General features: G+C 38.1%; 1 protein-coding gene across 2 annotated transcripts in view; it reads right to left on the bottom strand.

The window, feature by feature from the left end:
* The window catches only part of LOC114651555 (uncharacterized), an 89,557-nt gene that overhangs the window by 18,952 nt on the left and 44,049 nt on the right, over positions 1–26,556 (bottom strand). For both annotated transcript variants that reach the window (XM_051927397.1, XM_028801361.2), the window contains exons 8-14: positions 23,486–23,638; positions 22,830–22,997; positions 22,401–22,580; positions 19,239–19,406; positions 15,224–15,409; positions 9,970–10,137; positions 9,429–9,611 (exon numbers count right to left, since the gene is read on the bottom strand). In XM_051927397.1, the coding sequence (XP_051783357.1) occupies positions 9,429–9,611; positions 9,970–10,137; positions 15,224–15,409; positions 19,239–19,406; positions 22,401–22,580; positions 22,830–22,997; positions 23,486–23,638 (1,206 nt within the window). The remainder of the gene's footprint in view (positions 1–9,428; positions 9,612–9,969; positions 10,138–15,223; positions 15,410–19,238; positions 19,407–22,400; positions 22,581–22,829; positions 22,998–23,485; positions 23,639–26,556) is intronic.

Genomic DNA, 26,556 nt, shown 5'->3' on the forward strand with positions numbered 1-26,556 from the left:
GTGCCAACCCACCGCAGAGTTTCAGAAACAGAAGAATATAATTTTGTTTTTGACCTTTGTTACTTGTTTAGAATTTTGCAATGTTCTTTGGCATTTATTAAACTCCTAATTTAACTGTGACAATGGTTTTCATGGTCAAATCAGTAATTAGAATAGTAACTGTAGCTTAAGGCTGAGAGTGTGATCCTAGTGTTTTACTTAAAATAAGAAAATCCCTTTTTATTTAACATGGCATGGTGAATTGCCTCTACATTCTCAAGACTTGTGACTATCAGCCCACATCTATTGCCAGCCTCTAAGTTAAAGCAAAATAATTTGTTATAAACTTGACAGGAATCAAATCTGAACAGTCTTGGTTTATTCCCAGTAGATTTTGACTCACTTTTAACAGTTTATTTCAAATAAAGATAGTTGAAGAATACATGGATGGTGAAAATTCCATTTGAGATGGGACATTGTCAAACTCCAAATGTATTTTTGTCATATTAGCATGACTCTTGCAAAAGTAAAAGTATCCTTGGGTGGCATTTCAAAATAGTCCATAGTACTAGGGTGTTGTACTGTGTTAGCCATTATGAATGTAGTGAAATGTCAAGCAAAATGACACCTTTTATTGGCTAACTAAAAAGGTTACAATATGCAAGCTTTTGAGGCAACTCAGGCCCTTTCTTCAGGCAAGATGTAATACAGAAATTGGAGTTCCCTGTGTTTATATACACACTAGGACAAGAAACAACATTGGTAAATCTTTATAGAATAGAATAGAATGCCTTTTATTGTCACTATACACATGTACAATGAGATTAAAGCAGCTCCTTTCAGTGAAGACATATATGTAGAACACAACAAGTAAATAAAATAAACAAATGGTGCAAAAAGTTGCAAAAAAAAGTTCTGCAACGCTATATACAAATGGAAAGAATAATAACTAAATCGACTTATTGCACATAATTTAAATATTGCACAATAATGATGATCATGTTCAGTGAGTAGTAGATATTGGACCTGAGAGTAATGATATTGTACAGTATGCAGATATTACACAGTGTGGTGCCCGGCGGGTGTCCATGCCTGGCCGGGACGCCTAGGAGGAGTGGAGGAGGGCTTGTGCCTCCTCCAGGACATGAGGGGGCGTCCTCCCTGGTGGCTTTGGGGACCACGGGTACGGAGCTTAGAAGCTCAACCCTGTAGGGGCCCGTGGTCACCGCCAGGGGGCGCCCCGATGCCTTGGGAACATTGGCCCTCAGTACTTCCGCCACACCGGGAAGTGCTGGGGGGAAGAGACTTGAGGGCACCTGGTGGACTTCCGGCTTCTCCTTGGGAGCTTCCGCCACACAGGGGTGTGGCTACGGAAGTCCTGAGGATGCACCTGGAGCCCATCCGGGGCACATAAAAGGGGCCGCCTCCCTCCAGTCAGGAGCGAGAGTCGGGAGGAAGAAGATGAAGCGTGGTGGAGAGGAGTGGAGGCGGACCAGAGACTTGAAAGGCATTGTGTTGTGGCCAGGACTTTGAAGGGGTGATTGGTGCTTTGTGCACTGGGTTTGTGCACTTTATTGAATTATTATGTTTAATAAACGTGTGGTGGACTATAATATGGTGTCCGTCTGTGTGTGTCCGGGGTTCTTATCACAACAGTTATTATCAGTACCATTTAGATATTGGATATTGCACAGTTGATGGATAGAAGGAAGTCCAGGGGTTGGGGGTTAGACTGTGTAATCAGTGCAAGTGTGAGTTTAGAATGGTTATGGCTTTTGGGAAAAAACTGTTCTTGAGTCTGTTTGTCCTTGTTGTGATGCACCTATAGCGCCTCCCTGAGGGCAGCAGGTCAAATAGATCACAGCCAGGGTGGGAGCTGTCCTTAATGATGTTTTTTGCTCTGCTGAGGCATCGGGAGATGTAAATGTCCATCAAGGAGGGGAGAGGGCAGCCTATGATCTTCTGTGCTGCCTTTACTACTCGCTGAAGCCTCTCACTGTCTGCCATGGTGCAGCTGCCGTACCATACTGTGATACAGTACGTCAGCAGGCTCTCGATGGACGAGCGGTAGAAGGTCAGTAGCAGGTTGGAGTCCAGGTTGTGCTTTCTGAGGACCCTCAGGAAGTGTAACCACTGCTGAGCCTTCTTGATGACTGCTGTGATGTTGTCTGTCCAGGAGATGTCAGCGGAGATAAGGACACTAAGAAACCGGAAGGTATGGACCCTCTCCACACACTCGCCATTGATGTAGAGGGGGGCTAGGTCGTTGCTGTGCCTCCTGAAGTCGACAAGATCTCCTTGGTTTTTCTGGTGTTCAGAGCCAGATTGTTCTTCGAACACCAGGCTGCCAACTTCAGGACCTCCTCTCTGTAAGCTGTCTTGTCTCCCTTTGAGATGAGTCCGACCACTGTGGTGTCATCAGCAAACTTGATGATGAGGTTGTTGTTGTGGGCCGGACTGCAGTCGTAGGTGTAGAGACAGTACAGATGGGGGCTCGGCACACAGCCTTGCGGGGTACCGGTGTTTAGTGTGCGAATGGAGGAGTGGTGGGGGCCGAGTCTCACAGTCTGGAGCCGGTTGGTAAGAAAGTCTTTTATCCAGACACATGTGAGAGGGGGGATGCCAAGAGTGACCAGTTTGGTGATGAGAATGTCAGGAATGATTGTATTAAAAGCTGAGCTGTAATCTACAAACAGCATCCGGACATAGCTCTGCTGCTGCTCCAGATGGCTCAGCACAGAGTGGAGAGCTACAGTAATGGCGTCTTCTGTGGATCGGTTCATGCGATATGCGAATTGGTAGGGATCGAAGTCTTGGGGGAGATAGTCCTTGATGTGCTGGAGAACCAGTCTCTCGAAGCACTTCATGATTACCGGAGTGAGGGCCACAGGGAGATAATCATTTAGGCTAGTGATGGGAGACTTCTTCAGCACTGGAATAATTCTGGCTGATTTAAGGCAGGATGGAATGACTGCCTGGGCTAGGGAGAGGTTGAAGATTTTGGTAAAGATAAAGGTGAGCTGGTGGGCACACGCTCTGAGCACCCTACCAGGCACTCCATCTGGGCCAGCAGCCTTCTTGGGGTTCACTGCCAGGAGCACCCGTCTGACATCGTGCTCCTTTACAGTGAGTGGAGTAGTGCAGGAACCCGGTGAGGGTGGCAGCAGGGCTGGAGCAGGTGAGTGCTGCTGTTGTGATGATTCAAAGCGAGCAAAGAAGCAGTTTAGCTCCTCTGCTAGCTGCGCACTCATGAGACATATGACAGTGATTTCCCTGTGAAGTGTGAGCTAAGGAAGAACAAAAAAGTAAAAGACCTGACATTACAGACACCAGCAGAAGTCATTCAAGCATTTAAAGATGGAGAAAAGGCAGCAGTCTACTTGTTTAGAAATTTTCAAAATAAAAATGAAATAGTTGTCGCAATTAAGGACAACTGTCTAGAGCTAGTTGGACAGGACAATGTGAGGAAAGGGCAGGGCATCTTAAAAACAATTATAAGATATGTTAAAGTATGTGAGTGCTTTCATCACCAATTCAACAAGTCAACAGAGTAGACAGATATAGTACAATGATGCTTATTCATTAGAATTTTTTCTGCTGACATGAGCTGAGAACAATAATTGCAAAATATGCTTTCCTTGAAAGACCATTTGCTTGGTTTTGTTACCTATCAAAGTTTTTGTAGCAAGCCTGAAATAATAATTTCCAAACTTATACTCCAGATTGAGCACCTACTACGGTTTGGAGTACTAGTAGATTAATTTCATTGTGCAAATAAAATTATGCTTTTCCAGTCATTTTTTGTTATCACTGTATTATTATTAGGTACTATGCTTTGTATAGTTAGAATGACTAACTATGATTGTGAGACTGCCTTTTGTGTTAAGTCTCAAAAAATGATAGTAAAGATCGCATTAGCGCAAACAAAATGGAAATTATTACTTGGTGAAATAACGGAACAGCGAAAAGAGATCGAATATATTGTTCGGATTTAACACTAGAATTACCAGAGCCTACGAAAAAACTCGTAAATCCGTCCCACCTTAAATCGCGTCTTAAATCCGTTTGCACCTCTCCGCCAGAGTCCTTTGTCATCTAAATGTGCTGATAAAGCTACTAGCAGCCAGCTATTCCATCCCCCCACCGACTTAGAATGAACTTCTCCTAGCTCAAGCCTTGCCTTGATTTGATTACCTGGGATTGAAGTGGAGTTTTACAGTGGAAATAATTCTAGCGTTATTTGGAATACACGCATTTCATGTGTGTTCCATTTCTATAGTTGGCTGTGCAAACACATTTTTAAAACAGAAACGTTTTTCATATTCTAATAGTAAATGACAAAATGTAGGCATAAACTATATAACGTATGAAGCCTGAAGTCCATATATCAAAGAAACACTTTCACAAAAGGTACAAATAAAAGAACACGTGCGCCTTCATTCAAAAAAAAAAAAAAAAAAAAAGCCGCGTTAGCATACCACATTGACACACTTATTACAACCGCAGCAGTGGTGTAATGGTATCAGCGCCTGACTGGGAATCAGAGGGTGGCGAGTTCGATTCCGCACGGCTCCACTTCGAGAAATTAACTGCTCTTATTCTTACAATTTTAGAGTAACAATATAAATTTGATTTCAGTCTGTAACAGGCGGTGTAACTTATGATACTGGTAAAGGTTAGCTTTTTTTTTTTTTTTTTTTAATTCACTTTTCATTCTCGCAGTCACATTCAGAATCAATCCATACAACCCCATCTGACACAGCTGGTTTCACATAAATAAAAGTGTACTTTTATTCAAGACTATAACCGAAGAATAAAGAAAGCAAGTTACAGTTGGTGGTTGATACGACAGCGTGCGTGGTGCAATGTTAAGAACTGCTGATTTCCAATCCGTGCTATATAAAATCATCACATTCAAATATTAACAGTTCCCACACACCCAAGGTCCGCCATTCCTACATTTACAACATGTGTACTTGTTGCAGTGTACACACCTCTCTGTGCTATGGTTCCTATTACAGTGAATGAGCACCTGACACTGTACTTTCTTCCCTGGGGGAAGCTGAGGTCTTAGAACGGAAGTTTGTTGACGCTGTATCATCTTTTCTTTTTCCATCGCCTTTTCCTGTAAGAAGCGACGACGAAGTTCCTCTGCAAGGTGAGCCATGAACACTCTTCTTTCCTCAGCGGACCCCGTGCATGCCTTATACAGTACGTGTGCGTTCATCGCTGCTAGGTCAAGGATGTTGTACAACACAGCAACCGGCCACCTGCGTGTTCCTGTGCGCACTGAACAAGCACGCGCCTTCTGGTCCATGATGTCAACGCCACGCTGGGGAAAAAAGAAAGACAAATATATGTGACATTTTGAAGAAATCATTTTATCACCAGAAGAGCACCAGAATACTTCGTCACACTAATATTTTTTTCATTAGCATACCTTCATGTGGTTGTAGTCTGTGACCGTGTTTGTTTTTTTTTTTTTTTATCTTGCCCAATCTCCACATCATGGTGCATTGTGCTGAGAATGCAGACAGACTTCATCTTTTTGGGCACATACACTGTCAGCATGGCACTGGGAGATCTAAACACCAGCGTGGAGAATTGTTCGTGTACTGAACTGACTTTAGCTGCAGGTGGAAGTTCCCGTCGCACTTTATTCATGGTGCCAAGCAGAGTTGTATTGCGGTGCAGCAGTCTATTAGCCAGCGAAAGTGACGTGAAGAAGTTGTCTGTTGTTACGGTTCTGCCTTTGTCCAGAAATGGCTCCATAAACTTTATGACCACAGACTCGGAAAGTCTTTCTCCCGTGGGACGACTGGGATCTTTTCCTAAATAAGGAGTGGCATTGCACATGTACTTTGTCTCCAAATCTGCCGCAATCCAAAAAGGCAGAACCGTAACAACAGACAACTTCTTCACGTCACTTTCGCTGGCTAATAGACTGCTGCACCGCAATACAACTCTGCTTGGCACCATGAATAAAGTGCGACGGGAACGTCCACCTGCAGCTAAAGTCAGTTCAGTACACAAACAATTCTCCACGCTGGTGTTTAGATCTCCCAGTGCCATGCTGACAGTGTATGTGCCCAAAAAGATGAAGTCTGTCTGCATTCTCAGCACAATGCACCATGATGTGGAGATTGGGCAAGATAAAAAAAAAAAAAAAACAAACACGGTCACAGACTACAACCACATGAAGGTATGCTAATGAAAAAAATATTAGTGTGACGAAGTATTCTGGTGCTCTTCTGGTGATAAAATGATTTCTTCAAAATGTCGCATATATTTGTCTTTGTTTTTTCCCCAGCGTGGCGTTGACATCATGGACCAGAAGGCGCGTGCTTGTTCAGTGCGCACAGGAACACGCAGGTGGCCGGTTGCTGTGTTGTACAACATCCTTGACCTAGCAGCGATGAACGCACACGTACTGTATAAGGCATGCACGGGGTCCGCTGAGAAAAGAAGAGTGTTCATGGCTCACCTTGCAGAGGAACTTCGTCGTCGCTTCTTACAGGAAAAGGCGATGGAAAAAGAAAAGATGATACAGCATCAACAAGCTTCCGTTCTAAGACCTCAGCTTCCCCCAGGGAAGAAAGTACAGTGTCAGGTGCTCATTCACTGTAATAGGAACCATAGCACAGAGAGGTGTGTACACTGCAACAAGTACACATGTTGTAAATGTAGGAATGGCGGACCTTGGGTGTGTGGGAACTGTTAATATTTGAATGTGATGATTTTATATAACACGGATTGGAAATCAGCAGTTCTTAACATTGCACCACGCAAGCTGTCGTATCAACCACCAACTGTAACTTGCTTTCTTTATTCTTCGGTTATAGTCTTGAATAAAAGTGCACTTTTATTTATGTGAAACCAGCTGTGTCAGATGGGGTTGTATGGATTGATTCTGAATGTGACTGCGAGAATGAAAAGTGAATTAAAAAAAAAAAAAAAAAAAAAAAGCTAACCTTTACCAGTATCATAAGTTACACCGCCTGTTACAGACTGAAATCAAATTTATATTGTTATTCTAAAATTGTAAGAATAAGAGCAGTTAATTTCTCGAAGTGGAGCCGTGCGGAGTCGAACTCGCCACCCTCTGATTCCCAGTTAGGCGCTGATACCATTACACCACTGCGGCAGTTGTAGTAAGAGTGTCAATGTGGCATGCTAACGCGGCTTTTTTTTTTTTTTTTTTTTTTTTTGAATGAAGGCGCATGTGTTCTTTTATTTGTACCTTTTGTGAAAGTGTTTCTTTGATATATGGACTTCAGGCTTCATACGTTATATAGTTTATGCCTACATTTTGTCATTTACTATTAGAATATGAAAAACGTTTCTGTTTTAAAAATGTGTTTGCACAGCCAACTATAGAAATGGAACACACATGAAATGCGTGTATTCCAAATAACGCTAGAATTATTTCCACTGTAAAACTCCACTTCAATCCCAGGTAATCAAATCAAGGCAAGGCTTGAGCTAGGAGAGAAGTTCATTCTAAGTCGGTGGGGGGATGGAATAGCTGGCTGCTAGTAGCTTTATCAGCACATTTAGATGACAAAGGACTCTGGCGGAGAGGTGCAAACGGATTTAAGACGCGATTTAAGGTGGGACGGATTTACGAGTTTTTTCGTAGGCTCTGGTAATTCTAGTGTTAAATTTTATGTCGGAGTCTTCTAGATCATCTAATTCTTGTTGCCATCAGGGAAAAGTAGTGTTTCTTGCCAATGAAAAGGCGTATCCGCGAGAATTAAAAGATTTGTTGTTTGGTGAAAGTGAAATCCACATACGCTAGTGGCAGAGACGGGAAGTGGCTGGTGCATAGCGCAGGCTGGGGGAGTTGGCAAACGAAGTGAGCAGGGGGCAAAGCCCCCTAGTTGTATAACAATAAAATACGATAACTTCCTCATAGGCACTGTATCTAACATTTCAGTTTTTACTATGTTCAGTGACATCTTGTAGTTGCTGATGCAGCACCATATTGCTGGTGCAGAAAATGGTATTTGGCTGTGAATAGTATTTTATTTTGAATTCAAATTCAGTTTTGTCTTGTTTCTAAGTGTATCAGCTCTGTTACTGACCTTGATAACTTTTCTGCTTTATCATACAAAGAACATAGTTTAAAATCTTTGCTGCTCTTTATGACATTTGATCAACAGGGTATTTCTGTCTTCCTACATTAAGAAATGCGAGAAACCAAAAACCAAATATCAAGTCCACAAGCAAATCAAACAAATCACACTGGGCAAAACTGTTTTCAAAGGTTTTGCTTCATGAAGGGTTTTTGGCGATGATACACAGCTCCAAGTTGAACACAAATATATTTTCATATTGACTATTTGATGTAGGAAACATCAAATTAACTTTGATTTTAGCATGCTTAACTGATTAATGATGCTGACACTCTGTATTCATTCAAATAAGCTAAACATGTTTTGCTGCTAAATCTCATTTGTACTCAGCATTTAATGTTTCTTGTTTTAGTATCCACCAATAGACACCTCGTGCCTGCAAGTTTCTTCATCAAGCTCACTCTGATCTTCGCTCTAGTCTGGTTCTTGTGTTGCTGGTTTTTCAAGGATAGCCTGTGATCCACAATGACCCCAAGGTACATCGGGGAATCAGTAGCCTGAGTCTCATCAAGATGGTATATGTTGTGTTCTTTTCATTGACCTTCACACCCTCCATTTCCTGGATGGCTTTCTGGTGTCTATAGTTTGCTGTTGTGATGTATTCCTCACTGCACCAGATTGCAAAGTCATCACCACAAATCGAACTTTTGCACAACTTTTAACAAAAACAAGGAAATGTTTGGGGAAAAGCACTGCTCCATGATAAATATTCACTCCTCCAAGTTAAACATACATTATGTCTAATATAAACACCATACACTATTAGTAACATCTACTTTTACAGAATATTAAAATTGAAAATGAGTTTTACAATAGTACTTTCCATTACCAAAATTAATTTCTCCTCAACAGCAGGCTTAACAAAAACACTTAGCAAAATAGATACTCAATAAACAAAATTGTGGTAACTGCTTCTTTAAATTTACAAAGAAATCGGTTAACTCAATACCCAAAAGCTTCTGAATATTATGCCATTTTTAACAAACTTTTCATTGTTGTTTACATTTTTGTAATTGTTCTTATTAATGACAATAGCACTGATTGGCATGCAACTCAATTTTAAATAGCTAGTCAACTTGACAAAACATGTCAAGATTCTCATTCCTTGCAACATTCAGCATCACAGCACGAAAATGGTGGAGGACAATGGCATCCCTGATAAAAATGGGAAAAGAAATTAAGAATAAAATGTTATTTCCTAATCCCTGCTGATAATGAGTACACTATGTCATTGGTTCACAGAGCTTGTTTATGTGCTGCCATTTTTAAAATACTGTATATCTAATAAAATATACAACTTCTACTAAGTCATACCTTGTCTCAGAACTTTCAGCTTCATATTTAAGAATAATCTGGTTATGCTCATCAGATAGCTCATCATCATATTCAGTATAATCTTCAAAAAATTTCCAGCTCACATATTTCATTTTAATATCTGTATGCAAAAATTTGTAGATATTTTCCACTGATTCTTCAGTCAGGTTCCGAATCTGTAATCTAAGCATTGAGAACACAGACCTCATTCAAACTATTATATCTCACAAAATACAGGGTGTCCTATAATTATGTAATCATTTGGAAATAAAGTGAATATGCATTTGCTGTATCTTTATAGCCTCAAACTGTTTTCTGAGCAATGAAGTACAATGCCAGATTATTCTCCTATGAAACAGAAGTCAAGAGTTGGCTGCAGAATTTAACCATGAGCTAAGATTTGCTTTCTTATTTTTCTTATGATTCCATAATTATGGGACACTCTGTATAGTTAAAAATGTTCTGGTTTAAAGTTATGAATTTGGAAAAATACAGAATTTAAAACATAAAGAAAAACAATTCAATATAATGTCATAATTACCTGACATTTTTAGGAGTGTAATCTTCATTTTTCAGAATTTCAAAAAATGATTTCATTGTTTCTTCACCAAATTCACCAGAAAGACTGAAATCTGCAGGTTTATTTTTTGGAACTATTATTTTACAGAGATTTATCATATTCAGTTCATTGAGACCAGACAACGACAACCTAGCATTGAAAAATATACAAAAAACAGTATATTGGGTATTTGTATAGCAAATGATGAAATCTATCAAAAGGATTTACTTAAAGCTCGTCAGGATGCCTTCTGAGCTGAACAAAGAAAGCAGTTGATGGAGCAGGAAAGGACAACCAACTAGTAAAATCTATACTGGACAGCTGTGCTCAATCCTAGCAGAACCTCTTATACAATTTCCCACTTCTTATATATAAACATCTATGCATGTAAGTCTGTGTGTCTGTCTGTCCAGCCTGAATGTGCGAGGCTACAGCATGAAGCTCAAAGAGCCGGCAAGGTGGCCCCAAGTTAACAAAGTCGGAAGAAGATGTACGAGGCTACAGTATGAAGCTTAAAGAAAGTGCCAAAGTGAAACAGCCAAGGAAAGACAAACGAGAGGGAAACTTGCTTAGCCGCTGACAGACGAAGGGGGGGCAGGCATGTCTGCAAAACGAAGCTGCCGACTCTGCATTTCAATTTTTTTTTCTGACGATTTCAATAGTTTTTAGGAGTCTGGGCTTTTTACAGCACAGGCTTACACATCTGCTAGGATATAAAGTCTCATTTAAATTAACAAAAATAAAACAAAAAAGTAGACCAGTTTCCTGTACTAGTACCAACTTACCATATACAACATGTTTTCATGACAGTTTTTTTCATGTGTTTCCACTCTGAAAGTTTACACTGAACATCTTTTAAAGAACAAAGTATATGGTAACTAATGACAACATACTAAAGTCTCTCTGCATGAAATAATGAAGCAAAGCCAGTTGTACTGGAAGGGATTTTTTAGCTGCAACAGATTGAGAGACTCTGAAAACAAGCAAATTTAACCCACAAAGAAATACTGTGGAAAAGTGTGGTCCGTGGCGAGCCTTTTAAATAAATAATCGCCAGACTCGCATCTTTGTGTGGGAGGTGTGGTAGCGTGGCAAGAGCAGTTCCTGTGCACAATGTAAGACTGGACAGCCCTGGACTTAGTGCACAGGTGCAGGATCACCCACGACCCTAATTGGCGTCGAGACCTGCTGATTACCACAGCTGTGCCATGTTCCCGTTTAAAAAGAGAAGTGCCAGCACAAGTTGGGGGAGAAAAAAAACAGAGGTTAAAGGGAGAAGGAGAGAAAGAGAGACAAAGGCAGGAGGTGGAAGGAGCTGGTATGGGCGTTTGATAGCGAGCTAAAAACAGCGGGCTCAAGAGAAAGAAAGCAGGCAGTTGGGGAGTGAGTCCCTGGAGAAGAGTGAGTGGCCGACATTTGGGAGCCGTTGAAATGGGTTGCTCTAGGTGAGCAGCAGCAAGGAGCGGGAGAGACTGGGAGTTTGGACAGCTCACCGCAGAACACCGGGAAGGCAGTGGAGGTTGAGGAGGCTTGGGAGGAGACCTCCAACATAAGCGCTTATGACCATTGGGGACCCAAGCCTAGGTCTGGAGAGGGAGCCTTACCGTAGCCATGGGACAGCAGGGACCCGGAAATGTGGAAGGTCAGCTGCATCTGTCAGTAGGGTGACTCCTATGCTGTAAGGCCCATAGGGGATAAGCAGGGGAGCCGCCAGTGAAAAGGATACATGCACATGGCTTTTAGAAAAACATAGTTTCCTGCCTGAATTTTAACCTTGTTTTACTTGATTTATTGATTTGGTCATTTTAACCTCCATGGAACACTTCATTTTATGGATTATTAGTGCACTGCACTTCTGAACACTTGTGATTTTTGAACTGGCTTTAATAAAAGCACTTGAGCACTTTTCGCCATCTCCTAGTTTCTTGTGTGTTTTGTTCCGATCTGCCAAGCTCATCTCGGTTACAGTATGGTGTTGGGTTCAAGAGGCTCCCAAAAATGAAGGGGGAGCAAGGAGCCAACCTGCACCGTCACAAATACTAAAACACACACAAATATTATATATAAAGGAATGTTGAACCATTACAGTGAAATTTCCAGTTTCTGATGGTCAAACTTTGAATAGTTCAAGACTGTTAATATATATACTTTAGAGACACAAAAAGTGATGAACCCCACTATACAGAAGGATATAGTGACTATTGATTGCTTAGAGCTAGTACTGTATATTTGAAAAGCAAAGATAAAATTTCCAGTATTGAGAGAGACTTTTTTTTATATCTTTGTAAACTGTGCAGCATACATAAAGTCAGCTCACAGGGACTATTTGTAGTTGCCATTGTTTTGTCATTTGATTATTTTTGTGAGCCCCACACTTGTTTATGTTTATTTATAATAAAAGATTCCTTTTTTTGCCTCTTGATATTCTGGTAAAATTGTCTATAGCCTGCAGTCTACATCACAATATATGCTGTAGGTCTTGTAAAAAGGTAGAATAAAGGAGTCAGAAATTTTACCCATAAGGTTCCAAGCTCTGGACTGATCTACAAGTAAATGAAAAAGTAAAAATAACACATGGCTTCTTGATGAATATGATTAAGTGAGAAATACACATTGAAAGCAGGTATGATTATTAAGATAATTACATAATTAACATTCCATTAAAGAAACTGTGAATGAAAAATTTCAGTATTTAAGAATAGCAATGTTCTATGTGCAAGTCAGAAATTGTTAATAAATGGTTGACAAAGCCGTACACGATGGCTGATTCAATCATCATAACACTTTGAAAATCACTTATTGCTCATTCTGGAGTAGCATTTGGAATGTTATTTTAAAGACCATCTTTAAGATCCTAAACAATGAAATTTTTCTAGGAAAAATGTCTCTCTCTAATACTAAGAAAATGTTTCTTTTATTCTGTCAGTTACCAGTTTCTGGAAATATAAAACAGACCAAAATAGTTTCAACATTTAAATCTATGCTGAAGACTACTTCATTTTGATAGGCCTACTTTTATTCTCTCAGCCACATTCACGATCCCAACACAAAAGACGGTGTATGTAAGGATGGTGTATGTGCCCAAAACATTAACATTTATATGTTACTTACATAAAAGCCAGATCAAATGTTATTTACCTTGAGTTATTTACTTACTGTACTTCCTACAGCGTAAAGTCACAAGTAGATTGCAGAGGGCATGCTCAAAAAATACGTGAAATGCCATGAAAAGTGCCTGCTGACACTTTAGTACGCAAGCAATGGTACGAGAATGCAGTTAGACTTTTTTTGGGGGCACATACACCGTCCAGATCTAAACACTAGCGCGGAGAGTCGCTTGCGTACTGAAGAGTCTATAGCTGCAGGTGGAAGCTGCCGTCGCTGTATTTTGTATGTAAGAGCCAGATCGAATGTTATTTACCTTTATTTATTTACTTACTTCCTACAGTGTAAAGTCACAAGTAGAGTGCAGAGCTTCCCATGTACATATACAAAGTACAGCGATGGCAAAAGTGCATTCTTGCTTCAATGTAGAACTGTTGTCATGATCTGAGTTGACCTCTGTTATAACACGTCTATTTGAAAACAGCATTGTCAAATATGGGGTCGGGTGGGGGGTGATGTGGTTGGGGACGGGTGTTGGGATCGTGAATGCGGCTGAGAGAATAAAACTGAATAAAAAAAAAAGCAAAGCTAACCTTTACAAGTGTCATAAATTACACCAGCTGTTACAGACTGGAATCGAATGTATGTTTTTATTCTAAAATAGTAAGAATACATGCAGCTCACTTCTCAAAACGGACTCATCCGTGATTGAATCCGTGAAGTTTTGATTACCAGTCAACAGTTGATACCGTTGCGCCACCGAAGCGATTGTAGCAAATGCGTGTCAATGTCACACCCTAATGTGGGTTCTTTTTCTGCAGTTATATTCTTGAATAGAAGTGCACTTGTTCTGTTACATTTGTTCCTTTTGTGAAAGTGTTTCTTTGATATTTGGACTTCAGGCTTCACACATTATACACTTCATGTCTACATTTTGTCAATTATTACTAAAACATGAAAAACGTTTCTGTATTAACGATGTGTTTACAAAGATCGTTGTAGACACGGAACACACATGAAATGCAAGTTTTCCAAATAACAATACAGTATTTACTGCATAAAAGGTGTCATTTTGCTTGACTTCTCACTCTATACAACTGGAAGCAACTGACACGCAGGTAAACAGACTTGAGCTGAGAAAACTGTGTGGGATGGGGGGATGTGATAGCAGGCTGATTGCTGTTTGCTGCTTATCGACACATTTACAGGACAAAAGACGCTGACGGAGAGGTGAGAAGCGATTTAAGGTGGGACAGAGTTTTTTCGTAGGCTCTGGTAATTCTAGTGTTAAGCTACTGCTGAGGCTGTTCAAATTCTTAGTAATAAGCAGATAAGTCCTTCTCATTCGGTTTCTTGTTTTGGAAACCAGAGATGACTATTAGAGTTAATACACCTTTTACCTAGTTATTTGAGACTAGGGACTAGAAGTCAATTCAACAATGATGGCCATGTCATTTGAACTTAGCTATACTTGCAAATTCCTTTCATATTTACAATTTTATTATGAAAAAATACAAAAAAATATTTTGTTTGTTTTTTAGCTTGAGGACTAAAACCCTGCATTGACTTGTAGTCCGTGAAAAATGTCTGTAATTGTCAGTTAATTGGTTATCGGCTTTCTTGTTGTTAAGGACACTCATCTAACTTAAATTTGTCCAGTTAAGCCATTTTCTCCCCTTTTCTCTATTAAGCAGAAATGCCATAAAGTATGGATGAACAAACCAACCAAATTTCACATTCAGGTAGATAAATGCAAACAGTGTGTCTTACCTACTGTACATTCTTGTTTGTACTTTATTTTTACAGAAAGTAGTATCACTGCTACAAATTCATTTATGTTTTTTTTTTTTTTTTTTTTTACAACTGAGTTATAGTTATTTATCACTAATTAATTATACTGATGCGCTGAAAAAGTGTAAAGGACAACAGCTTGTAATGCATAAACATATTTGTTGGCTGAAAGAAAGCAATTATAATATTTTGGTTCCAAGATATTTTAATGAAAAATATGTGTTTGTTCCCACCTTTCTAACCAGATTAATTTGATTCATACTATACATAGGGAATTTGGTAACATTCTAAAAATGTGTAGGAAAAAATACATTTGAATTTTAAGTGAATTATACTTTACCTTGATTCGGCGACACCTGCTTCATACTTGAGTGTGACAGTTGGTTTAAAAATAACATCATCATAAGTAAAGTCTAATGTATGAAAGCACATTAATTCCCAGCTGTTATTCCTCAGTGTTATCTCTGTAGTTAAAATGGTGCAGATATATTTTGCTGATGTTTCAGGCAGTTCCCAGATAAGTAACCTATAATAAGAGAAAAATACAAAATCCACTGATGTCATTAAAAATAAATCTCTGGGGTTTTAAAATGTTGTCTCTGCTTAAGTAAAAAAAAAAAAAAAGCCAAGATTCAGCCAACTTTCTGGCACTAACAGTAATGGCAGTGAATTTTACATTCACAGTGTCCCAGTTAAACGTGTGTCCAGTGGAACTTATATGTGTGTAAATCAGAGATCGTGGGTCCTTCCTTCTGACAGCATTGCGATGTTCCTGTAAACATGTTGCGAGTCTTTTAGATGTTTGTCCAACATATACCACTGGGCAAGCATTGCATGGAATGCTGTGAACTGTGTTTCTTGCCTTTGTGGTCGACTTTTTGCTTTATTAGATTTTGTTAATGGCTCTATTTCCTGCTATAAAAATGACATCCTTATATCTTGAGTTTTGCAGAGAATTTGATTTATCTGTTTCATTTTTTTGCAGTTAAAATGTGCATACTGGTAGAATTGGGGTGTGGTGACATAATTTATTGCTGAAATGGATACCAGCTCACTAATAGCTGAATAAATAATGTGAATAACCAGAATACAATTAATAATTCTCATCTACAATCATCACATAAGATAGACCTGACTAGGACAACAGAGGTATGACAGTTTGATGACCAAGTGAGAGAGGCCAGATTGTGATGGTTTGGACACATGCAGAGGAGAGATGAGAGATGCATCAAAAAAAGAATGTTGAGGATGGAACTGCCAGGCATGAGGAAAAGAAGAAGACTAGAGAGGAGGTTTATGGATGTGGGGATGGAGGGCATGAAGGCAGCCAGTGTTACTGAAAAAAAGATGTAAAAGACACGGATAGATGGAGACTGACGATCTGCTGTGGCAACCCCTAAATGGAAGCAGCTGAAAGAAGACCACATAACAAGTACAGTAATCCCTCCTCCATCGCGGGGGTTGCGTTCCAGAGCCACCCGCGAAATAAGAAAATCCGCGAAGTAGAAACCATATGTTTATATGGTTATTTTTATATTGTCATGCTTGGGTCACAGATTTGCGCAGAAACACAGGAGGTTGTAGAGAGACAGGAACGTTATTCAAACACTGCAAACAAACATTTGTCTCTTTTTCAAAAGTTTAAACTGTGCTCCATGACAAGACAGAGATGACAGTTCCGTCTCACAATTAAAAGAATGCAAACATATCTTCCTCTTCAAAGGAGCAAACAAATCAATATGGCTGTTTGGCTTTTAAGTATGCGAAGCACCACGGCACAAAGCTGTTGAAGGCGGCAGCTCACACCCCCTCCGTCAGGAGCAGAGAGAGAGAGAGATAGATAGAGACAGATAAAAAAATCAATACGTGCCCTTCGTGTTTTTAAGTATGCGAAGCACCGTTCAGCATGTCGTTTCAGGAAGCAGCTGCAGCTGCACAAAAGATAGCAACGTGAAGATAATCTTTCAGCATTTTTAGACAAGCGTCCATATCGTCTAGGTGTGCGAACAGCCCCCCTGCTCACACCCCCCTACGTCAGCGCAAGAGAGAGAGAGAGAAAGTAAGTTGGGTAGCTTCTCAGCCATCTGCCAATAGCGTCCCTTGTATGAAATCAACTGGGCAAACCAACTGAGGAAGCATGTACCAGAAATTAAAAGACCCATTGTCCGCAGAAACCCGCGAAGCAGCGAAAAATCCGTGATATATATTTAAATATGCTTACATATAAAATCCGCGATGGAGTGAAGCCGCGAAAGGTGAAGCGCGATATAGCGAGGGATTACTGCATAGTGGAACCTCGGTTCACGAAAGTCTCAGTACACGTACAACTTGGTTTACAACCAAAAAGTTCACCAAACTTTTGCCTCGGTTCACGACCACACACTCGGTATACGAACAAGCCAGTTTCCCTTTCGGTTTGTGTGCGCTTATGATTTCCGCATGTGTTGCATTGTTCTCGGTCAGACGTGCGTGCGTGCTTTCGCTGTGAACTCTTTGTGCTCTGTTTCATTTCCCTTCCGGTTCATACACGCCAATTACTGTATTTAACCATGTGTTCAGCCTCTCCCTGTTCATTGTTCTCAGTCAGACGTGCGTGCTCTACCTGTGAACTCTTTGTGCTCTACAGTATTTCATGTGCTTTTGCAATTAACCATGGCTTCTAAGCTAGTGAAGAGTGGTGAGAAGAAAGTTTTGCAGAAAATTAAAATCGAAGTAAAGAAAGAAATTATTGAAAAGTATGAGCGTGGCGTTCGTGTTACTGATCTTGCTGCCGAGTACAAGAAGTCAAAACCTATGATTTTGACTATTCTAAAGCAGAAAGAATGTATTAAAGCAGCTGATGTTGCAAAAGGACTTACAGCATTAACCAGGCAGAGGCCTCAAGTGCTGGAAGAGGTGGAAAAACTGTTTACCAGTTTACTCATTTACCAATTTGAGAACCCTCTTGCTTTCAAGCAGCACAATGTAAACAAAGCCAGACTGCCAGTTCACAAGGACTTTGTTTTTGGAATGGCTGCACGAGGCTTTCGCTCCCACAAGCTAAACCGCTAAAAACACCAGAAACCTAAAAAATCACAAGAGAGAAAACACCTGAAGGAAAACATCCCTCCATCGCGGAGCCAGACTCTCCCTCAAAACTGTAACCTCCTGTCCACCCATTTTCTCCTCACTTCATGCCAGACCTTGACTCATGCAAGGTTAGTTTTCTTGGTGGTTTATGGTTAGTTTTTGTATTACGGATTTTTCAAATGTTAATTTTTTGGTTCGTAGTGTGAATTGTTGCAGTGTTACTTTTGTCTTTTTTCAAATGTTCATTTTTTTTTCCCTGTGCTTAAAACTCATTAAAAAAAAGTGTTTACAGCGAGTGGTTCATAGCGTGATTTGTTGCAATGTTACTTTTCTTGGTGGTTTATTAAATTACAGATTTTTCAAATGTTCCTTTTTTTCCCGTGCATAAAACTCATTAAAAAAAAGTGTTTATACAGCGATCGGTTGCAAGGCTATAGTGTAAACTGCTGCAATGTTACAGAGAGAGAGAGAGCGGGCTCGCGTGCTACTGAGAGTGAGAGAAAGAGAGAGGGCACATGCAGCTGAAAGAGAGCGAGCCTCCTCATGCAGCTGAGCAGGGAGCCTGGGTGTTTGTGTCAGTGTTATTCAATGTTTTTACATTAGTTTACTATTACACTGTGCATTCTATGGTGTAATTAACTATATTTGTGCTTAAAAATCTTTAAAAAAATATATTTACATACAGTTCGTACGGTCTGGAATGGATTCATTGTATTTACATACAATCCTATGGGGGAAATTGCTTCGGTTCACAACGAAATCGGTTTACGACCAGAGGTTTGGAACGAATTATGGTTGTGAACCGAGGTTCCACTGTAGGTGCCAGGAAAGTCAGGTCAGGTCAGGTTGGAGAGCATGCACTGATACAGTGCATTGCTGAACCCATCACAAGATGAAACAGCTCGGGATCCAAGTCAGATATGCGATCCAGTCCCACCCTCTGGAAATGATCATCTATCTGCTGCAGCCAGGTATTATGTGGGCATCCCCTTGGCCTGGTCCAGCTGCTCATGTTCTCAACAATGTGGATCCTGCGAACAGGATCACCCTTGGGGAACCACATAACATGGCCGTAGTGCTGTAACTGATGCTCTCTCACAATGGAGGTAACATGCCTCATTTAGGACTCTGGGAGCAAGTTTATTTTAATTAGACAGTATCTTCTTAACCAGCCTTTCATTTTAATGCACAGTATCAATGAATGAAAGATATGGGTTTTAAATAATACAAAAAGATATGCATAATAACAATAAATAATGCAAAAATAAATAAAGTAATTTTATTACCTCAGGTAATCAGGGTTATAGTCTTCATCTTTAAAGACTGTGATGATAGACTTCAAAATATCCTCATCAAACTCACCAGTTAGTATAATTTCTGAAGGTTTATATTTTGGGATTATTCTTTTGCAGATATTTATTACATTACATTCTGATTTCTGACAAAATGAGAAGCTGTGAAAAAAACAAAGCAAGACACACTGCTATATAAAGAATATTTTTCAAAAAAACCACAGTCTTAATATAAGCAGCTTGCAAAACACAGCAGAAAGTGTTAAACATTTTCCCAGCCTTTAATCTAATAATTTTTGAAACCTCTGGATGCTGGCCATTCATATTCCATACAAATTCCCCCTCAAAAATAAGATGTTGCCTAATTAAGATGTTCTGTCTTGTACTCACTGAATGGTGAATTTTTGCTTTGTTTTTGTGTTAGGTTTAGTTTTTTAATAGCTAAAATATATACTGCTTAGCAGTCTATGAAGTAATGCCTGCAATCACTATTATCAGTCTGCAAAAAAATACATATATGACTTGGACTTTTGCCCTATGAAACACTGATAAAGTTTTATTTCTTGAGATTTTCTTGCTGGATAGGCTGATTGGTTCAGTGTACTAAAAAGGGCTTCTAGTATTAATGAGGATTAGTAAGTTTTGACATTTATACTTGTCTTTTTTATTATTCCTTTGGCTTTGCTTTGCTTAAGAACATGAAAAAAATGTATTTTTGCCTTTACTCTTCTTTGATCCTGCTGTTATGTCATGTCATGTCATACTCATTTGCGCCTAAATCCTCAATTCAGCACAAGATTCAGTCTTCGATGATAAAAAAACTGCTTTTAAGATCTTGCATTAACTTTTGTTGGTGTGCAAACAGATGACAGCTTTGTGACACGGGCACGGCCTTACAACAAAGGGTCAAACATTCATGAATTCAACTGGGTTATGGTATCATCTTACAGATCAATAAATAAAAAATGAAACAGATGTACAGTATCATGTTTATCTATTAAATTCAAAGGTGTGGCATACAGTCAGGAATGGCATTTTTGTTACTTGGACATCTCAAACCATTTCATCATAAATAAAGCCATGCTTTGGAACCTATCTATTACATTCAGCCCATATATATCATAGAAAAGGTAGCACATACATTGGTTAGCCATTCAGGCAATATAACTCTTATTTCACATGATACATAAACCAACTGTGGGCCAAAGAGCAAAATAGATCCTTTAAAGAAAAAGAAAAGAATTTGAAAACGATATAGCTAATGATAACAGAAGTCCCTGACCCAGAACAATTGTTCTTAATCCAAACTGATGAGACATAATATTTAATAATGAATAAATTCAATAATAATGAGTTTTGGAAAATTAGAACTTTTTTTTATAATCATGGTCAATCTACTTAATCTTGATTAAGTGTCAGGGTAAAGTTTGTTCTCAAAACTTTGTTGTGACTATGAGAATGTTCAATAAATGTGCATATTTGAAAACAGGGTGACAAATACTGAGTTCATGAAATTAATAGGTTAGCTAATCATGCTGTTTCTCATAAAATTTCAACATACACCTGAAAAAACTCAGAAGGTAACAACATACTAATTATTTAAAGGATAGACTTGTAATAGCTGTCACACATGCAGTCTAATACCCAGAATTCACCAGCAATTTGTCAGGTCTAAAGTATGTGATGAACAAGGTTTCATGTAAATCCTTATGCAAAACTCTATCAGGTCAAGTCCCGAATCTGTAAATTTATGAACATTTAAAGTAAATTGTTGGATTATTCTGTGTATACCATATGCACTAACATTCATGTGATTTAACCAGTCATTAGAGACTAAGATTAAAGCTTGTGCAACTAATTTGATTGTTTCATTCAACTGTTTTTGTTATTTAATTTAAAATTATTCATGCATGGATTCTGAACTAATAGTGCATCTTTCTTTCCAAGTTGCCAGAAGCAGCTGTGCAATGTCTAATTCACATCTGGATCCTATCGGTGAAAGAAGCAGTGAGTTCAAGTGGGCATAACATCAGAGGTGTGTATGGTACAACTTGGAACAGAAAAATACAGTAAACTGTAAACTGTGCTTTACTTATGTTTTCATCCCTAATATTATTTATGTTTTAAACTCATCCTTCACATAATAAATTTACATAAATAGCTAAATAAATAAAACAAATAAATATTGCAATCAATTGTTACTGATCACCAACCAATTTCTTGGAGGCCTAAGGTACATTTCTATGATGGCTGACCCGAGAATTTCTGTTTTTTTTTGTGAAAAGAGAAACTAATAATATCCTGGTTGGCTTCCTATCAAGTTGTTGTTTCCAAATGGTACAATTAATAACAAGTTTTAGAGGAAAGCAGAATTAAACTATATCCTGTTAGTCAGAGCACTGAATAAATAAATAAAAAAAAATACTGAATGAGAACAAGAGTGGTTAATACTGCAGCCTAACAATTGGAAAGTGCGTAATTATGTTTCAAAAACTTTCATTCTAATTTCATAGTAACCCAGTTCAAATAAGGAATCATTTTTTTAAATGTTCAAATGTGACTAATTGTTCTGTTTGTTCTACTAAATTTCATATCAGGCTTATTGAGTTATAGATCTTTCACTCAAAAATGTAACTGGACAAACTGGAAAATGACACTTGTCTCTAATGCCACATGTAGTTAATTTATTCACACTTTAAAAAGCCTCAAGCATTTAGCTTAGTTTGGTTCTTATGGACAATGAGGTTTATGATTTTCAAAATATATAGCTATAGCACAAGGGTCACCCAGTTAGAAGGTGGAGACAGCAGTCTTATTATTTATAATAGTTAACTACTAGGAAATTCTTCCTCCTGCAAGAAAGCATGTAAGATAAAGGCCTAAGTACTCCACAGATTTGTTGTAGCAGCTTTCTACTACTCCCTCTGTACAATTTATCTGGGAATCTCTCTAAATCTTAACATTTAAATCTTGGTTAGTAGATATTTTCTGTTGAATTCTCAAAGCGATTAAACATAATGCAGTATATTCTCCTTAATTGAATTATTAAACAATCTAATTAAAATGCTTATTATTAAATTTATTCATAAAAATATTCATAATGTTTATTAAATTTTTTCTTATTTGTTGCTGTTGAATGTGTATTAGACAAGTTACCTTGTTTCACAACCATTCACTTTACTTTTCAGTGTGCTCCACGTTTCAGCATGACACGATCTATAATCAGATTCTTCCAGTGGGGAAAATTTCCAGCTCATGTTTTTCCCTTCTGTGCCTAAAAACAGGAGGCTGCAGATATCTTCTGCTGACGTGTCACTCAGACTGAAACCACGTATACTAATGAGAAGCAATACAATGACATTTTATTACAGTCTGTTATAATTCTAATAAAAGCATCATCTCTGAATCAATTTTTATAGATTCAACAATTTCTGTCTCTTTATACTTAAAATTGCATTCATATCTTTAAAATGGAATTCTCGTTAACATAAGTGTTTCCACATAATTTGACTCAAGATATAAAAACAAACGTTTCAAAATTTTAAACTTAAATTAAAAATCAGAAACTAAGCATAATATAATTACCTCAGGTGCTGTGGAACAAAATCTGTGTTTTTCAATATTTCAGTTACTGATTTTATTGACTTTTGTCCAAACTCGCCAGAAATGTTTATCTCTGAAGGTTTGTATTTTGGAACTATTATTTTGCAGATACCTGTCATAACAGTTTCTGAGAATCCAGAAACTGAGAACCTAAAAAAAAAACATGAACAGTATGATTACATAGTTGGAGGCAACTTAATCCACACATTCACTATTCCACTTCAAGTGTCGAAGTCTTAATATTGCCTATTTCTTTAAATCATTTTACTATGTTTTGAGTGGATTTTGGTATATCAGTCAAAAGGAAAAAAACAATACCATCTCAAAGATTTACTTACTTGTTGCTTTGCCTGTTCTCTACTACTCTCTTTGTTATATGGTATATTCAAAGATCTCTACAATATTTATAATCAAATACTCTTGTATTATATCTGACACAAGTAAATGAATGAAAAATACAGCAAATCATACTAAGATATCATACACATTCAAACAACTGCAGTGCCCAGTGGTTTGTAGCTTGGAATCTTGTGAACACAACATTATAATTATATAGAAAAGTTATATCATGTTTCTGTTGTTGTTTCTAATGTCACTAACCAGTCAAAGTCTACTGTGGCTGCAACATATAATCTTACCTTGATTCTGAAATGGCATTTTTAAGTTCCAGTTCAAAGTACGTTTTACCACCTTTATTTATTTCCCATTTCATAATTTTAATTTTATTGTCTACAGGGAGAATGACACATATATTTTCTGCTGAAGCTTCAGTCAGAGTTTTACTCCTTATCCTGTTGTAAGAAACACAGCTATTATAAGTAATATTTTAAGAGTGCTTCTGCTGTTATATCTTTCTTTCAACAATTACAATAAAATCAGATTTCAAAATAAAGAATATATTATGTAAAAAATAAGAACACATTTTATTTAATTTAATACACCCAAAAAATAATAGCATTGTTATTTTGTGTGAAAATCAATGCAAACTTTAGGAAAGAAAAATTAAAACTACATTTATTTTCATAGACGCAGGGGACCGGAGCCTATATTAACAGGACTGGGGCAAAGCCTGTGTACCAGTCTACCACAGGGCCCTCTCACACTTACACTCACAGAAGGTAATTTGGAAACTTCATATAACCTAACTTGTCTTTTGTGGGTGTAATAAGAAAGTCATACAGATATTCTGAGAACATGCAATTCCATGTGAGCTCTTCATTTGGGCACAGATTAAACAGATCTGTCTATTATGCAGATTTCCTCACAATATAACATCCTAGGCTACTGATACAGAGTTTCCAGACTCCAAAAAACTTGATTCATTATGGTCATGTTACATTTAGTTTCCTGTTATGTTCACTTTACTATAGATTCATGTACTTTTATGATTAGAGCAAAGTAAGCATTTCCAGGGATTTATTATATAAAATAAAAGGGGAAAAAAAACTTCTCTGCCTCTTGAATGGTAATGCCCGTACATTTTGATTTGTGGTGTTTGTTATACAAATAATTGTAATTACATTTTAACAGTCCTATTTTAATGGAGTACTCAATGTCAATCCATGCATACATAAACCCTGTACATATACTAGCCTACTAAATCTATTTTCTCAGGTGACACACCCTGTTCTACCAGCCCCAAACACAAGTCAGGGACAAAGTCTGGATGGTTAGCCAGTCCATCAGTGGGAACACTAATGCATAACCAATGTTCACTTTCACTGGTCCAGTCTAGAGTTTCCAATTAAACTGAAGCACACGGATTTAGGATATGAGCAGAAAACACGCTAAATCCACCAGGCAGTTGAATCCAATCGTTCTAGCAACTGCCACTAAAACAGCACAATGATCTTTTCACTAAATCTCAAGTGAGATCACTTTTTGCTGAATGTATCAGAACAGTTTAAAAACCTGACATCTACAATTACAAGAAGACAAAAATAGTCCAATTGAACATTGTTGACAATATAAACAGAATGTTTACTTTATCTGAGAGAATTAATATCATTAAAATAAAAAGCTTCCCAAAGCCCCAATATACTGTATTACCTTAGTCAGTAACTAAACCAGACTGCCTGCCTAACATAATGACTATGGTTAGGTTAAATCAAGATTTCATAAGGGTGAAAATAAAACAAGTTGTACGGGGTTCTCTACCTGCATCACTGCAATATTTTCTGTTCAGCTTTTTGTTTAAGTCTCAGTTTCTTCACTTCTAAAATTATTTGTGCTAGTCACTGATAAAGTGTAGGATAAAAATAATTTGCACAAATTTGAGAGTTCTCCATGTTTGAAAATGTGTGCTGTATAAATAAATGTTGTTCATCTGATTAAATTGCAAAATGTGTAAACATGGATGAAGTTGCATCGATTTTGAACAAGATCCACATTTTTAAAAAGTGGATTTCTGTCACACATACACAACTTTGAAGGCTTTTTTTCTGATAAAATTATAAAGCATTTCTGTAGAGGTGAAGTTAATGTGTTGAGGAAGGTGCTGAGCATATTTTGTAATTATTACATTTAGGGGAAAGGATTTTGTTATAATTTACATAAACATCTGTGATGCAAGGAATGTTGTCTGAACACATACTATATCATACTCAAACCCCCTTAATCTAAACAAATTATTATATTCTTCAGGGATTTGCAATCATTACTGATTTCTACTTTTCTCTTCTTCCTTTTCCAGTCTTTCTGTGGTGGTGTTTTACACCATCACCTGATCGGGGCACTGTGCAGCCATCTGTGATTCTTGTATGATGGCTGATGTCCTAGCTGTTCATGAGACCTACAGTGTCAAATCCTCCGGGACAAAGCCTGGAAACAATGAGGTGTTTGCACAGTGTAATTAAATTCTTACTTGCATGTCTCCCACAGATTAGTGGCTGTAATATAATGCAAACAAAAGACAATAGTTATAAACATAGACAGTGAACAAAACAACATACATTAATGCAACATCAGATGTTACATTCAGGAATGCAGCTGACAGTGTAAGTTGCTGCTGAAAAGCCTTTTGAGGTTTGGACAAAAGTGTCCCTGAATCTATTGTTATGATTGATAATAGTCCTTTTAAAATTTCCAGAAAATTTGGTCATGAGTACTCTATTTAGTTAATTTTCAAAGTACACATTGTGTTTAAAATGATAAAATATCCAACATCCAAGACTGTTATAATATCCTTTGATTTAGAAGACTGTGCAGTCTTGGAACAGTTTTTGCAGCAAGGTACATATATTTGACACTTTAGTCTTTGTTGATGGTTTCTTGTATTTAGCTTTTCCTTCTTTGAGTATCCAAGTCCAAGTTTAATCTCCTGTAGTCTTCATCTGTTACTGTTGCCTTTGCTTGTGGTATATTTTTCAGGAACTGCTGAACTTCAGTCTCCAGCAGATCTCTTATATTCTGCAGCCTTTTCTTAAGTTCACAGACTTTTTTACTGAGCTTTGCTATTTGGGTAGTTTTCACAAGTAGCTACTTAGAATTTTAGAAATCGTTTACCCATTTTATATCTGTTGTAGAACCTTATTTTGTAACCTTATGAAAAACCTATAAATGGGTACTAATTACCACTCACTAGCCAACACTCAGTGCTATCTGATTGCTATAGCCCAGTGGTAGTCAACCTGGTCCCTACCGCCCACTAGTGGGCGTTCCAGCTTTCATGGTGGGCGGTAGCGGTGTAACCAAACGGCGCTGCAATTAC

This window comes from Erpetoichthys calabaricus, chromosome 5, assembly GCF_900747795.2.
Source record: "Erpetoichthys calabaricus chromosome 5, fErpCal1.3, whole genome shotgun sequence".
NCBI classification, from domain to species: domain Eukaryota; kingdom Metazoa; phylum Chordata; class Cladistia; order Polypteriformes; family Polypteridae; genus Erpetoichthys; species Erpetoichthys calabaricus.